Below are 15,782 nucleotides of genomic sequence, written 5' to 3'. Positions count from 1 at the left end.
GACGTCATTGTGTCACGTGGGGTGACGTCACCACACCACGTGGTCTGCACGGCGTGCAACCGCAGCGACGGCACAAGTTGGAGCCCCGTCTCTCATCTGTCGTGACGTCATTGTGTCACGTGGTGTGACGTTACCATACCACGTGGTCTGCACGGCGTGCAACCGCAGCGACCGCACGAGTTGGAGCCCCGTCTCTCATCTATCGTGACGTCATTGTGTCACGTGGTGTGCACGGCGTGTAACCATCACGAAGGGCTTGGGTTACCTATTGTAATATGCTTCGCATAAAAAATCTGTCCACGATGACATTCGAACCACCATCCTTCCGTACCGCAGCCGAGCGTGCTAATGGCTACGCTACTTTCTCCCTTCAAATACTCAGAAGCACCCACCACACCCCCGCAAGGGAGATCGAGTTGTTATGGGTTCCGGCCCATTCGGGCAACCCGGGGTGGTGGTGGTGGTGGTGGAAAACATTTATTTACAGATAAACTTCGGGAGGTGAGGTATGAGCTGACCCAAAGGGGGCCAGCCCTCACAAGTACTAGGTGGAGGTCCCTAGTTCGGGACCCCAGTGGCGTCGGCCACTGCCCGGGTTCGCGCGACCAGGGCCCGTTGGGCCTGCAGGTCAGAGCAGCCGAGCAGGGTCGCCTCCCAGTCCTCCCGGGTTGGGTTGGGGTGAGGGGGGATAGCAGGGTTGGAGGGGCAGGCCCACACCATGTGGTAGATGTCCGAAGACTTCTCCGCACAGTGCGGACAGCTGCCAGAGAAAGAAGGGTCAAAGTGTTTTAGAGCTGCCGGGCACACCAAAGTATTTGTATATAGGCGAAGCAGAAGCCGCTCCTCCGCCTTTGAGAGACCTTTACACGGGCGGGGATAAAGACTATGGCCAGATTGATAAAGTAAAGAAATGCCTTTAAACGAGTAAGCTGGAGAGAATTCGAGTTCCTGATCGTCGGGGTCGGAGGGGAATGTCCGGTGAGAGAGCGCGCGGGCGGCGGCGTCAGCTGCCTCATTTCCCTCAAGGCCCATGTGAGCAGGAGCCCAAACGATACGCCGGTGAGCGGGGTCCCCGGTATAGACGCTGTTTTGGAGAATGCGGTAGGCTCGATACGGTACCCAGCCCTGCTCGACGTTCCGACATGCCCCTCGCGAGTCGGAAATAATTGTTTTTGAATTGGAATGAGATGCAGCCAACGCAATGGCGACCTCCTCCGCGTGTGTTATGTCACGGGCTCGGAAAGTAAGGCCGTTCACTGTTTTGGATTCTTGGACGACTGCGGCCGTGAACCATCCCCCATGGTGGGGGCCGGAGGCATCCACGTAGAATACGCCGGGTTTCGATCCATAGTGGCGGGCCAGGGCTTCCGCCCGCGCCAGGCGCCGGCCATTATGGTCCTCACGGTTCATGTTCGCGGGAAGAGGGCGCACGTGGAGGGCGCATCTCCACTGGGATGGAATACGTACGCGCTCTTCCATGAGAGTGGTGTGTTGGATGTGTAGTCGGGCAAGAAGGCGGCGACCCGACGATGTCTTCGAGAGACGTGTGTATTGGTTGGTCAAGTGAGCTTCCCGGAGCTCCCGAAATGTGTTCACCATGCCCAGCCCCAGGAGGCGTTTGTTGGAGGTGGTCACGGGGAGGTCCAGAGCCCGCTTAATAATTTTGCGGAGGATGACTTCGAGTGAATCCTCGTGTTGCTTCCGCAGGTGGAGGTATGGAGTCGAATATAGAATTCGACTGGTTACAAATGCATGCGCCAGCCGCAAGGCGTCCTTACATCGTAACCCCCCGCGCTTGTTAGAAACCCGGCGGACTAAGTGGCCCACCTGGTCCCCCACCTGGCGGAGTTTGGCCAATGTTGTTTCTGACCGTCTGTCTTGATGTATAAAGAGCCCCAGTACCCGGACTTCGATTTTTTCAGGGATTGGACCTGTCTCAAGAGACAATGAAATTTTGGCTGTGCACTTTGGTGAGGGGCGTATGTGCACAAATTCAGACTTTTGGGTGGAGCATTGGAGGCCGCAGCGGCGAGCATAACGGTCCACTATGGTCGCCGCCTCCTGCAGGTTGGCCTCAATGTCTCCAAGGCAACCCTGTGTGGCCCACAGGGTGATGTCATCGGCGTACAGCGCATGCTGTACACCGGTGACAGCGCCCAGCTGGGCCGGTAGGCGCATCATAGCCAGATTGAATAAAAGGGGAGAGAGCACCGCGCCCTGTGGTGTACCCCTGGTTCCTAAATGAAAAGGGCCATGTTCCTTATCCTGGATTCGAATGTAAGATTGTCTGTCTGTCAAAAATTGCCGAATGTATTGAAAGGCGTTTCTGCCGCAGTTAGTTTGAGATAGGTGGGTGAGAATGATCTCGTGGGTAACGTTGTCGAATGCTCCCTTCAAATCCAAGGCGAGTACGACCTTGTCATTGTGAGCGCATTCGACGGGGTCAAGAACAGCCCGATTGAGTTGTAGCAGGACATCCTGTGCAGATCTCTGTGGGCGAAACCCGAACATGGTGTCCGCGAAAAGATGTTTGGATTCCATGAACTCGGACAGCCTGTCGCGTACCATAGTCTCCATGAGTTTGCCCACACAAGAAGTGAGAGAGATGGGGCGGAGGTTGTCCGTGTTGATGGCCTTTCCAGGTTTAGGAATGAAGGTGACCAGGGCGGTCTTCCAGTCGATGGGGAGTGGTACTTCCCCAAGCCAGATTGAGTTAATGTAATTCAGTAAAGACAAGTATGTCGGGTCGGGGAGGTTGGCTAACAATTTGACTGTAATTTTGTCCCGACCCGGAGCGGTGCCACGTTTCATTTTTGCCAGGGCCGCCCTCAGGTCATGGAGCTGGAACGGTTGATCCAGCTCAACGTTCTCAGAACCTTCATAAGAGTACGCCGGCCCGCGGGGGTCCTGGGTGGTGCACAAGTACTGGTCCCGGAGCTTGTGCGCCAACTGAGTTGTGTTGCCCTGAAAGCTGTGTATGGCTCTTTGGAGGTGTTTTTGAGTTTCCGTGCGTGTTTGCGTGGGGTCAATTAGGGCGCGAAAAAGTCGCCACGTGTTGCGGCTGGACATTTACCGCGCGGCCGTGTTGCATCGTGCCACCCAGTTGGAGTCGGCGAGTTGGGCCGCATACTCAACCGCTCGTTGAGTGAGCTCGGCGATGCGAGCTTTAAGTATCCGGTTGTGCTTCTGCCGACGCCACCGACGGACGAGGCAATGCCGGGCCTCCCAGAGGTGGAGCAGGTTGTTGTCCACATCAGAAACCGCCTCTGAGAGCTGAATTTGAGTTTCGGAGGAGCGAACGCTAGAGACCAATTGTTCTGACCAAGACTGGTAGCCTTGTTCATGTATTGGTGTGGCAGTGTTATAATTTTGCCTGAACTTGGTCCAATCTGGGAGTCGGGCTTGTGTTGTTGGTCGCGCGAAAGGATAGGTCCTAATCGTAATGTTCAGGAGGCAGTGGTCGCTGCCGAGGGTTTCCTCGGTGTTGACCCAGTCTGCATACTGAATGTTGTGGGTGAAGGTCAAGTCCGGACACGTATCCCTTGTCACGGAGTTGCCTATACGAGTTGGATGGATGGGGTCAGTGTGAAGAGTGAGGCCCAGCGTTGACGCAAGCTCCGCCAACTTGCGTCCCCGCTTCTCTTCACGGCAGTAACCCCACATCCGAGAGGGAGCGTTGAAATCGCCCACAATCAGGAGGGGGTCCCGACCCGCAACTCTCAGCGCGCGGCTAAAGAGGTCCGCGAATGATACATTCGGCAATTTCGGATTGCAGTATATATTGAGTATGTGTAACGGTGGGTCCTGCTTGCGGAGTGGGAGGAGGGTCACCATTACATAGGAGTATTCAAGTTGTATGTCTAAGTCGACCTGGTTGGCTGTATAATTTCTATGAACGCAGAGACAAGGCGAGGGGTCCTGCTGGAACGTCGTATAATTTATTAGTGTGGCGCCTTTCCCTGGCTCTTGGAGGGCAACCACCGCTGGCAAATGCTCAAAGGTTGATAGGAAAAGCCGGAGGTCGGCGCGCTTGGAACGGGACCGGAGCCCCCGACAGTTCCATTGAGTAATCGTAATGGGGGAAGCCGATTTGGAAAGGGGGGAGCGCCTATACCGAGGGTGTCCCGCCATGCTCAGATTTTGACGTGATAGGTGGTAGTGAGGCTGCCCCCGAGCCAGATACCAGGGGCTGAAGCTCAGCACCTGGAAGGGGGCAGCTGTCTTCGTCATCGTCGAGGTCATTGACTCGCCGGGATAATCTAGAGGGCCGACCAGATACGTCCTTAAGGGGGCCGGCTCTGCGAGAAAGGCGGGGGTTACTCGCGACGTGTTGAGCGATCATAGAGGGGATAGCCTCCATGACTCGAGCTATAAGGCGTTCCATCGCTGTCTCCAACAAGGTGTCAAATTTGGCATTGAGACGGGCTTCGAGTTCAGCAAGGGAAGGTTCCATAGCCGGTGTCGCCGCCGTCTCGCTCTCCATAGCCTCTGTGTCGGGGTTACTAGGAGGATGGGGAGTTGTTCTAGCCTCTAAGGCTTCAATTTTGGCAAGTAGCATCTCGTTTTGGGCCCGGAGAGAAGCTACAAGGTTGTGGAGCTCAGCGTCAGCCGCCGAGCGAGGGGCAGGGGAGAAGGGGTGGGAGGAGGAGGCAACCCTGCCTGAACCGCTCACTTGTTTGCCATTTTTGACAGCGTTGGCCCAGGAACCGGCCGCGCCATTCTTGTCTTGGGAGCGGGCTTGCTTCTCCTGGCCGCCGTGTGGGGACGGTGGTGGCACTTGACAGCCCTTTACGTCCTTCCCGCTGGTAGGCGTCTGTTGTTTTGAAGCGTCGCTGTCGACGCTACCAGGGTGATGTGGCTTCCTGCCCGTCACGCTGGATTTCCCGCCCTTAGGGGCGGCTGTCTTGTTGGGACGGTATTTTGCAATGCAGTCCCGCGAGTTCGTGGCATGGCCACCACCACAAACTGCACACTTGGCCACACACTGGTGAGGGGCCCGCACCCCCTCTTTTATGGGTGCCTGCTGTCCACACAGGCCACACTTATCTTGTGCTGGTTTGGGGCAAGCGTCTGCCCGATGGCCGACAGTTCCACACAAGCTGCAGGCCGGAATAGTGCGCAAATACGGCTTCACTGAGACGATTTCAGAGTTGTAGGGGACGTAATTTGGCTTAACCGTGCCGGCAAAGGTGAGCCGGGCCTTGTTGGAGTTGCCGAACTTGCGGATATCCAGTAGAGTGCCGCTCCTCCACTGCACGCTAGGTTGAAGAGATTCGGACGTCTCATGGTTGGCCACCGTAATGACTGCATAACAGACGTCCTCGTCATGTTCTTTGAGATGGCCGGCGAGAGGCACATCTCCTATGGTCGATTTGATGGAAAAATCTCCCAGCAGACGGTCTGCGACGTGGGCGCTCCGGGTGCTGGCGAGGATCAAATTTTGGTCCTTGCATAAAAGGAGGCTCAACTCGGACGCCTTAGGCGCCCCGAGGAAAGCGCCGAACGCGGCACCGAGCTCGCCGTATTGAAAGACGTCCCGGATGGCCAATGACTTCCGGGGCTTTATGACGATGACAAAGTCGTCTAGGTGAAATTTTGGTGAAGGCTTGGGCCTCCACTTGGTAACAGGGTTGCGGCCCTTTGGGCCGGCGTCCTTCGCCTTTTGCGAGGCGGGAGCTTGGCGGGTAGCAGCAGCCTTGTCGGTGGTTTGCGTGGCGTTCGCCGCTATCTTGGCCTCGCGTCTGGACCGGCGCTCAAGCAGACGCAGAAGATTTGCATTGCGGATCGAGTCCGCGGGTGCCGATTTGGGTTCCACAGTGACGGGAACGGTCGACCAAGACATGGCGTCCGGGTCATAGCCGCGTTGCAGAAGTGTTTCTTCCATCTTGCCGAAAGAAGCGGCTCCCTCACAGCCGAACGCCGGCGCAGCCGTTAGGCTTAGCGTCGGCGCCGGAGGCGGGAAGGAAAAACCGCGTTAAAATTTGTAAAAGGGGGCCCACCTATATGAATTTGGTGTCCACGGGTGCCGATGAACTTGCCGAATCCAAAGGGAGCGAAATTGATGGGATCCAATGACTTGAGTCGTGGCTCCTGTCAAAAAATGACGGAGCCGAAGCGCCACACGTCTTGCAGACGCCCGCCAGTAGGCGTTCCAACCCGGGGAACGAGGCAGCCCACGATTACGCCCGAGGTTTCGTAGGCCGGGATGTGGGCTCCTCTGACCCGAGTTAAGCATTGAAGAAGTTTGGTTTGGTTTGGTTTATGGGGTTTAACGTCCCAAAGCGACTAAGGCTATGAGAGACGCCGTAGTGGAGGGCTCCGGAAATTTCGACCACCTGGGGTTCTTTAACGTGCACTGACATCGCACAGTACACGGGCCTCGAATTTCTCCTCCAAAGAAATTCAGCCGCCGCGACCGGGATCGAACCACACGAACCCACACGCGGTGGCGGCGAACTTTGACGTCATGCGCCAACGCCTGCTGCTCCTCACTAGTTTCGCGCATGCGCACTATCGGCCTCCCAGGCTCACGGCTTAATGCTCGACTGGGTGGCGTAGTGTAGCTCTCGCTTCAAAATTCTGAGGGCACTTGTCTGCTTAGTCGAGGAATGCGAAAGCATGTGTTTTGAGCAAGGCTAAAAAGGTTTTTGGGGAAAGGAAAGGGTGCAGTAGCTCTCAAATCTCGATATCTCAGTGGAGGCAACCATACCTTAAAGCATGCAAATTAAGTTTAATATGTCATCGGTCCTCGATATCTCAGTGGACGCAACCATACCTTAAAGCATGCAAAATGTCATCGGTCCGAACGCCCGTAGCAAGCTGGCCTCCAAGTTGACTAAAACGTATAAGCTATATGCAAAGAGAAATGTACGACACCACCCGAAGTGCTGCACGACGATTAAAATTTTGGTGAATGTATTCGGGAGTACTGCAACCACATTGAGGTCAACCAGTGATGACATCGCTGGGATTTTGGCAACGCCTGCGATATTTTAAGGCGAAAACCTTTAATGCCTCATACTGTCAGCGGCCGTGTCGGCAGATGTGTCCGCGTTTTGACGGGTGTCCACCGAGACATGCGCGAGACATTTACTGCGTAATTTGCTTCTCTCAAATCAAATTTTCAGTTCCTTCATTACGGCCCCACTTTCTTCTTTCTCTCCCACTTCCTCCCTTCCTGTACGGTGCGGTTCGGTTGTCCACCGAGATGAGAGAATTTCCTTTCCTTAAAAAACGTTGCGTTCAAAGGGCAAGACATCGCGAAGAACGTGTCGTGGCGTTCCTCCCTTCCTTTACGGTGCGGTTCGAGTGTCCACCGAGATGAGATAATTTCCTTTCCTCAAAAAGCGTTTCGTTCAAAGGGCAAGACATCGCGCAGAACGTGTGGTGGCGTTCCTCCCTTCCTTTACGGTGCGGTTCGGGTGTCTACCGAGATGACAGCAAATTACTGCTCCATTTCCTTTCCTCAAAAAAGCGTTGCATTCAAAGGGCAAGGCATCACACCGAACTGGTGGTGGCGTTCCTCCCTTCCTGTACGGTGCGGTTCGGGCGTCCGCCGAGATGACAGAGAATTACTGCATAAATTCCTTTCCTCAAAAAGCGTCGCGTTCAGTGGGCAAGGCATCGCGCCGAATGGGTGGTGGCGTTCCATTCCGTGGACTGCCTGGCAGCTCTACACCATGCTGTCGCGTTCCACTCGTGAAGTCGAATCTTAAGCGTCATTAATTAGCAGTTAATTAGTGTTTAGTCATTAATCAGTAATTAATCGTTAATTAGTAATTTGTCATTTCTTCGTCATCAGTTATGTGTGACGTCATCCAGTGGTGACGTCACCAGTGTCACATAGGCAAAGTGGTGCGGAAAATGCTTTCGCCTCTACGCACTTAAGACAAAGTGCCCCCGAATTTTTGGTTCCAGAAACCAGCGTCGGCGCTTGAGCGGACGTGGTTTTGTGCCGCGCGCCTCTTTCTGTCTGTGGCGTCCACATCCTGTGTGCTTGTAGAGAATTTATGGGGCCGCAGCGGAGCACCAGAACAAGAGGTCCAGCATGGCAGGCTTCTCGAACCGAACAGCCCGTGCCGCGTTTGTGTACCGAGCGCGCACCGTTCTTTTTCAGGCGAAAGCCTTTAATGGCTCATGCTCGCGGTGCCCGTCCGTGCGCTGGAATCGTGCCAACTGTAGCCTCTCCTCCGCGCAGCGGCGCAACCTCCTCCCCTCCTTCCGCATCGCTGTTAAAAGGCGCGGATCGAGCACGATACACGGCTTGGATATACGCACAGGAAAAAAAATTCAGGGGACACTTTGACTGTCTAAAGTGCGTAGAGGCGAAAGCGTTTTCCGAACCACTTTCGCTGCTTCTGTGGCACTGGTGGCGTCACATATAATTGAGTACTAATTACTAAGTGATGACAAATCACTAATTAATGGTTAATTGCTGATGAATGCCTGAATACTAAATAACTGCCAATTAATGACGCTCAAGTTTCGCCTTAAGGAGTGGAACGCGACAGCGTGTTGTAGCGCTGCCAGGGAGTCCACGGAACGCCACCACCCGTTCGGCGCGATGCCTTGCCCTTTGAACGCAACGCTTTTTGAGAAAAGGAAATGGCGCTGTAATTCTCTGTCATCTCGGTGGACACCTGAACCGCACCGTAGAGGTAGGGAGGAAGTGGGAGTGAAAGAAAACAAAGAGGGCCCGTAATGAAGGAAATGAAAATTATATTTGAGGAAAGGAAATTGCGCAGTAAATGTCTCACATATCTCGGTGAACACCCGTCAAAATTCAGGGGGGGGGGGGGGCACTTTTTTTACGTAACGTGTGGTCACTGATGTGTGGTTAAGATGTTAAGCTTCGCCTCTAAGAGTGGAACGCGACAGCATCTTGCAACGCTGCCAGGGAGTCCATAGAACGCCATCGCCCATTCGGTTCTACGCCTCGCTCGTCTGTAAATTGGTTTTTTAGGAAAGGAAATGTATCTGTGCCTCATATCTTGATGGACACCTAAACCTCGCCGGAAGGGAAGGGGGGAGGATGAGAGTGAGCCAAGACACCGTATTCACTAGACGGGCCTTTGTTTATTCCAAACCATCGAGCTGGCATAGCGGGGACCTGCTTCTGGCTGCCCTGCTAGACGGACGCAGAAATGGCTCGCTCCGGGCGAGGTGTCGCAACGGCCTTTGTTGGTCGGGATGAATCGGTGTCTGGACCACCTCCTGGTTATCGCTTTCTGCTACCGTCACTGCCGGCTGACGAAGGTATGCGTTTGTGTGTTTTCTTGCACGGTGATACCTCGAATCGTCCGTATCGAATAGAGGACTTTCGTCAACCATTAGAAGATGCCGGCGTCCTTAGGGATGTCAGCGGCATTGGCGCTTACCAGATGAGCCACCTCTGGCTCGTGAGGTTCCGCACCCAGGAGGCGAAGGACACTGTACTTGCGGCCGGGGGCCTGAGTGTGAAAGGCGGTTACTGTGCCATTATTGATCCCTGTCGAAAGGAGATCAAGGTGAAGATTCACTGGGTGCCATTTCACATACCCAGTGAGACCCTACGGAAGGCCCTGAGCGAGTTTGGGGAAGTGATGGAAATTCAGCATGAGGAATGGAGTGTTCCAGGATTTGAATCGGTGGAGTCGACAACACGTGTCGCTCGAATGGTGCTTAAAGAGGGAGTCACGGCGGAGGAGCTACCGCATCTTTTCAAATTCTACGGGGGCTCCGTCCTTGTGGTTGTGCCCGGTAGGGCGCCTGTTTGTCTCCGATGTCGCAGACGCGGGCATATCCGCCGCGACTGCCAGACGCCTCGCTGCACTAAGTGCCGAGCCTTTGGTCATGTCCGTGAGGACTGCATACGTACGTACGCCAATGTGATAGGGGCGGCCTCAGAGGACTGTGACGATAAAGAGGATATCATGGACGTTGAGGAAGCTGAAACGGCGGCCCCTGATGACCGTCCAAAGAAGAGTGCGTCTGGGGAACAGGGAAGCGTCTCCAAAGGAAACATGGAAACTTCGAGCAAGACGCCGAACGAACAGCGAGCTTTGAGCAACGCGACTGAAACGCCGCCGATGAGTGACCAGGCGTCTGCCATGAACGCCGAAGCGGAGCCAGTCGAGGATGAAAGGGCATCACATGACACCTTCGGTCCGGCTAAGCATGCCAAGACGGTGTTGCCGTCCCCTTCACAACCTTCCACCGAGGTCAGGTCGGAACGCCTTGAGCGCCAGAGGCTCAGACCCACCGGGGCCAAGGGGAAGTATGTGCCTGAGTGTCGTTCATCGTCCGCGTCTCCCGTGCGCAGCGCAAGGAGCGCTGATTAATCGCCCCTTCTCGGAGGGTAAGGCGTACGCCTGGTAAGGGACTTGTACCTTTTTGTGCTCAGGATTTTCAGCATGGCTTGTCTTCCGTCAAATTTAAAATGCGGCACGTTAAACGTGCGTGGACTAGCAGCTAGACGTAAACAATGTCAGCTAAGGCGCCTGCTCTATGAGAAAGACCTGGACATTCTTGCAGTACAAGAAACAAAGGTAGAGAGTGCGAGCGCCACAGACGCTATGGTTGCGCAGTTCAAGCCGCGATATAACGTGCGTGCTAGTCATGCAGTGGGGACATCAGCGGGCTGTGTTCTGTTAATTAAGAACAGTCTTAATATCGAGGAACAAGCAGTCGTGTATTGCACGAGGGGAAGGTTTGTGTTCTGTGATCTGTTGTACGGGGAGGAATATTTGAGAGTTATCTGTGTGTATGCTCCTACGAAACCCCGTGAACGACTTTTGTTTTTCCAGGAACTATGTGCGTATCTGGAATGCAATAGACTTGTCATTCTTTTAGGGTATTTCAATTGTGTTCTCAGTGCAGATGACCGATCAGGCTCAACAGTCACCGAAAGCGAAAGTGCTGTTTTCTTGAAAGAAAACATTGAAAAGTATTCACTTCAAGACGTAGCCCAGTTTGCAAAGGGCGGAATGAGGCGTCATTATACACATTTTCAAGGGTGTAGTCATGCTAGGCTAGATAGAGCTTACGTTTCCCTTGAGCTGGCGGCAATTTGCGATAACTACATCGTCGAACCGGTTACGTTTAGCGATCACTGTTGTGTCGTCATATTCACCATTGGCAGGAATGTGACACCTCAAGCGAAATTCAGCTGGGACTTGTGGAAACTGAATGCAAAGTTACTAAAGGACGATTCGTTTGTTTCAGAAACAAAGAACGTGTTAGAAGAAGTTCGGTTGAATTATGGAAAAAGTTGGGCAGAAAAGTGGGAGGAATTCAAAATTGATGTCAAAATGAGGGCTATTGAAAGGTCCGTAGAAATCAAGCACGCTGAGAAAGCGAAACAGAAGAACCTAAAACAGATGTTGAAAGAATTAATTACAGAGGAAAATAGAGCTCCGGGACTATACAGTGACCTTATCAGCGAAGTTAAAGCAAAGCTTGAGGTTATCGATGCGACATTGTTTCAGGGAGCTGCAATTCGTGCACGAGCAGATCGCTTGCTGGCAGATGATATGCCCAGTAGGCGAAATTTGACGACAGAAAAAAGATACGCTAGAAGAAAAGATATCGTAGAAATTGAAAACAAAGGCATTCTGACAGACAATCCCAAGGCGATAAGGGAGGCTTTCAGTGAGCATTACCGTGATTTGTTCGCTTCCAAATCGGCAGATGTACAGGCCTTTCAGGATGAATTTTTAAGTCTATTACCCCGACTGACCAGTGAAGACACTGACATGCTGTCTGCCGACTTATCAACAGCGGAATTGGAATGCGCTATTGATGAGCTTCACTTGGGGAAATCGCCAGGTACTGACGGGATAACAGCAGAATTTTATAAGGCGTTCAAACGTGAAACTGCTCTCATTTTGCAACGCGTTTATGAAGAGTCATTTAGAACTGGTATTTTACCACCGTCGTTTTCTCGTGCACATACAGTACTTATACCGAAAACTGACAATCCTGCTCAGCTTAAGCAAGTTACAGGTTATCGGCCGATAACGCTTACTAATGTTGATTATAAAATTTTTATGAAAGTATTAGCCAAACGTTTACAATCAGTTATGGACATCTTGGTTGGCCCCCACCAGACGTGTGGAATTCAAGGGCGGACCATCTTCACGAATGTTCATGTCACTCGGAGTATACTGGAATGCTGTGACGCTGACTTTAGGCGAGTCGCAATGTTGCAAATTGATTTAGAGAAGGCATTTGACCGTGTATGTCATGACATTCTTTTTAAAATCCTTGAACATGTCTGTGTTGGAGAAGTTATTCTAAAAGGGGTTAGAATGGCCTATAGCAACTGTACCACGAATCTGGTTGTTAACCGAGAGCTCACAGACAGAATTGCCGTTAGAGCATCCGTGCGGCAAGGCTGCCCAATGTCACCGCTACTTTTCGCTCTGTACCTAGAGCCACTTTGCCGTAATGTAATAAATAACAGCTGTATTCGTGGTTTCGAACTGGAAGCATGTGAAATTAAAGTATTGGCTTATGCCGATGATGTGGCAGTTTTCTGTAGTGACCACAGCAGCATAGAACATGCGATGTCGGTTGTTCGTAGATTTTGTGATGTAACCAATAGCGTTGTTAACCTGGACAAGTGTGCGGGCCTTTGGCATGGGAATTGGGCATCAGCGCCTTTGTTTCATGCAAGTGTAAAATGGTCACATGTTCCTTCCAAATACCTAGGTGTACCTCTTGACAAGTATCGAGATAACGATGACTTTTGGAAGGAGAAAATTCAAGAACTCTCCACGCGTGCACAGAAATGGTCGGGGAAGGAACTGTCTGTATTCACGCGCGCAAACATATGCAATGTATATCTGGTTTCAAAAGTGTGCTATTTGTTGCAGGTCCTTTCATGCTCTCGACTTAGCATTCAAAAGTTTCATCGTCTCTTCGCAGTTTTTGTTTGGCAGTCCTCATGGGAGAGGACTAAACGTGATAATTTATTTCTGCGTTTGAGAAAAGGGGGTCTTTCTTTGCCGCACTTGTACCTGAGGCAGGTGGTGTCAAGATTTCTGTTTCTTCGAGATCAACGCGACCCTTTCCTGCGGACATTTATTCAAGTGAGGCTTTCTTCGGCTTTGCCAAACTATGTTATTTCCAGTGTGGACGGGATGAGATACAGTGCAAGTAGGTTTTTGAAAGAAGTTGTCTTTGCTTTCCGGTTTCTGAATGCGCGCTTCAGTTTGAAATATCTTTCTAATGTCACGCGTAAGAAATTGTTAAAAGATTTGCTCGACTCTGTCTTCCCGGAGCCAATCTATCGATCTATGTATAGTGGAGGCCAAGCAGGAAATGTTTTAAAAAGAGTACGAAAAATGTTGGTGCCAGCGGGTGTGAAGACGTTTTTCTTCAAGTTACACACTGGGACGTTGCCGGTTAAAACATGGATGGAGGAAAAGGGATTGTTTCTACCATGGGGTGCTGACTGCTTGTTGTGTCGCAAACCAGAGTCAATAGAACACGTTTTTATTGATTGCTGGGATGCGCTGCTCTTTTGGGACGTGCTCCAGCGTACAATAAAGAAAGACTTACCCCTAACGCCGTATGGGATACGATTCCTGGACATAGAGCCGGATCTTTATAAATATGATGTAATTTTCCTGCTTGGCCTGCACAGTATTTGGCGAAGCAGGATGGCTGTACGACACTGTGATGAAGATGCGCGTTCTGTCCGCGATTACTTCAAAGAAAACATATTTAAGCTACGTGAAGTGTACAAGGAGCTATGTTTTGGAGATGAAGTTATCGAGTTGATGGGAGAGTTGTGTTCCCTGAGACAGTTTTGATTTTCTCACGCGAGTGAAACACATGTCCGTTCTTGTTGTTTGAGTGTGCAGCGCAGAACATCTGTTTATGATCTGTTGTAATCTGTCAAAACAGGCAATAAAGACAAAAAAAAAGCTGGCATAGCGGAGTGGATAGCATGCTCGTCTCGCACGTCGAAGACCGGGGTTCGATTCCCGAGCTCGACCAATTTCCTACTAGGTTTTATTTATTTATATGGCCTGACTAGAATAGTTAATTAGTCTAATTGGGTAATTAAGCAATTAACTAAGCTCATTCCCACTTACTTGGGAGCATCACTATACGGTCCCTTCAATTGGTTGCATGGTGACTAGCCAAAGTAGAATTGGCCCCGTTTGAAATTCGCGCACTGTGACGTCACGACCGTTTCAACAAACGTTGGTTTCTACCAATTGAAAAGCGTAACATTTCTTTCGACAACTGCTGCTTACAACGATGAGACATTAAAGGCTTCCGCCTTAAAAGTTGCCTCGAGAAAAATGCGACACCGAGGAGAAGCGCGTGCCTCGTCTCAGGTGCGCGCCCGGCAGCAGGTGCATGACGGTTCGTTGTTAGCCCATTCTCTATGCGCCTCGCAGAAAGGGGTGCCCTAGCGGAGGGCTCCGCAATGATTTCGGCCACCTGGGGGCACTCACTGTAATAAATTTGTTCATTGGTTTTTGAGGAAAGGAAATGGCGCAGTATCTCTCGCATATCTCGGCGGATGACCGCCCGGTAAGGGAAGGAGGGAAGGTTGGAGCGAAAGAAGAAAAAAAAGAGACGCTGCCACTGACATCGCTCAACCCACGAGGGAGGGGAGGAGGAGGACGTAGCGGAAGCACCGAGGCATCAAGAGAGACAATAACCAACCAATGGGACACGCGCGCCTAACAAGACGTCACAGGCAACGCAGCGCAGCCAATCAGGGAGAGCTTGTCCCCCAGGTGACGGCACAGGCTCTTTTGCCGCAGCCGCTGCGCTCTGGGTAGAGGGAAAACCCTGGAATATGCCAAAGCAACACAAACACAAGAAGCATCATTTCGCCTCGCGTCCTATTATCAGTTAGGCGTGTTTGAACACGTCTGATCTGGCGCTGCTTGGCACGCGTCAGTCTCTGTCGCGTTCGGCACAAACGCCTCCATTTCGGCGGCGCCCGAAGCGTATGCCGGCTTGGACGCATGTTGTATGGAGTGTGAGGTGTGGCCTTGCGGATTGTCTGAAGAGCTTGACTTACTTGGTCATGCTAAACGGCGTGAACTAGCGTGAACAACAGTGAGCTCTATTGCTACTGAACGATATTCCGCGCTTAGCCAAGGTACGTTAACTGTCCGCCAATATTTTGGTGATAATGACTTGCTCCTGGTTATGCCGCGGTTACGCACTAACTGTCGGTTTTGAATGCAGGCAACATACCAGGAGCCGAAGAGCAACCGCAGTCTACCAGCGGCCATCCGGTGTGCCTGCAACGTTGCATCCGAGCGACGGGCTCCTGCATTCACGACCGCGTCACGGAGATCAGCGTGGTTCATCACACATCACCGGCGGCTAATGTGAGTCTCCAAGCATTATGCATATCAAATTCGTGAGGTGACGACGCGTGTATTTTTGTTTGCTTTGATCAGTCTTGAAAGGCGGCGAGGATACAACACTTGGGCAATCATATTCAGTCATGCTCGGTTGGTTTGTGCTTACTAATCAATGTGCGCGCTCAGGAGACGCAGGCACCTATTCCGAGTATGATGTCTGTACTTGTCCGTGCTTGTTGGTTCAGCTGCCGTCCAACAGCCGGAAAATTCGTTCGACTGCTCACTCAAACGGGCGAGACTCTCTAGCGCCTTCTTGGACCGTCGCTGCTGCGAGCTAATGTGGGAGCCGTGAGCTTGAGGTGCGGGGAAGCAGGTGATAGTCCAGCGTCTCTCTTTTAAGTCGTCTCGGGACGCACATTCTATGAGGTGACCGTCGGTCGCTCCTCTTTCCCTGAACCAAAC

The 15,782-nt window shown here is 52.2% G+C and overlaps 2 protein-coding genes across 4 annotated transcripts in view; one reads left to right on the top strand and one right to left on the bottom strand.

Annotated features, from left to right (window-relative positions):
- Positions 1–200: 200 nt before the first annotated feature.
- On the bottom strand, positions 201–3,069 carry LOC149360531 (uncharacterized). The gene has a single exon (XM_089572375.1). It carries the CDS (start codon positions 3,067–3,069, stop codon positions 559–561), a length of 2,511 nt encoding a protein of 836 aa, XP_089428501.1. The 3' UTR covers positions 201–558.
- A 6,029-nt stretch (positions 3,070–9,098) lies between these two features.
- The window catches only part of LOC149360527 (uncharacterized), a 343,557-nt gene continuing 336,873 nt past the window's right edge, over positions 9,099–15,782 (top strand). For 2 of the 3 annotated variants that reach the window (XR_016288843.1, XR_016288844.1), the window contains exons 1-2: positions 14,821–15,109; positions 15,199–15,344. Coding sequence is in view for 1 of the 3 variants with exons in the window: in XM_089572380.1 (XP_089428506.1) it covers positions 9,190–9,255; positions 15,199–15,344 (212 nt within the window). In the remaining 2 variants the exon portion in view is untranslated. Of the gene's footprint in view, positions 9,256–14,820; positions 15,110–15,198; positions 15,345–15,782 lie in introns of those variants that run through there. The other variant, XM_089572380.1, reaches the window with a different exon arrangement.

Source organism: Amblyomma mixtum, chromosome 2 (genome assembly GCF_055824585.1).
Source record: "Amblyomma mixtum isolate Tamu chromosome 2, ASM5582458v1, whole genome shotgun sequence".
Taxonomy (NCBI): Eukaryota; Metazoa; Arthropoda; class Arachnida; order Ixodida; family Ixodidae; genus Amblyomma; species Amblyomma mixtum.
This window is presented reverse-complemented; position numbering and strand designations above follow the sequence as displayed.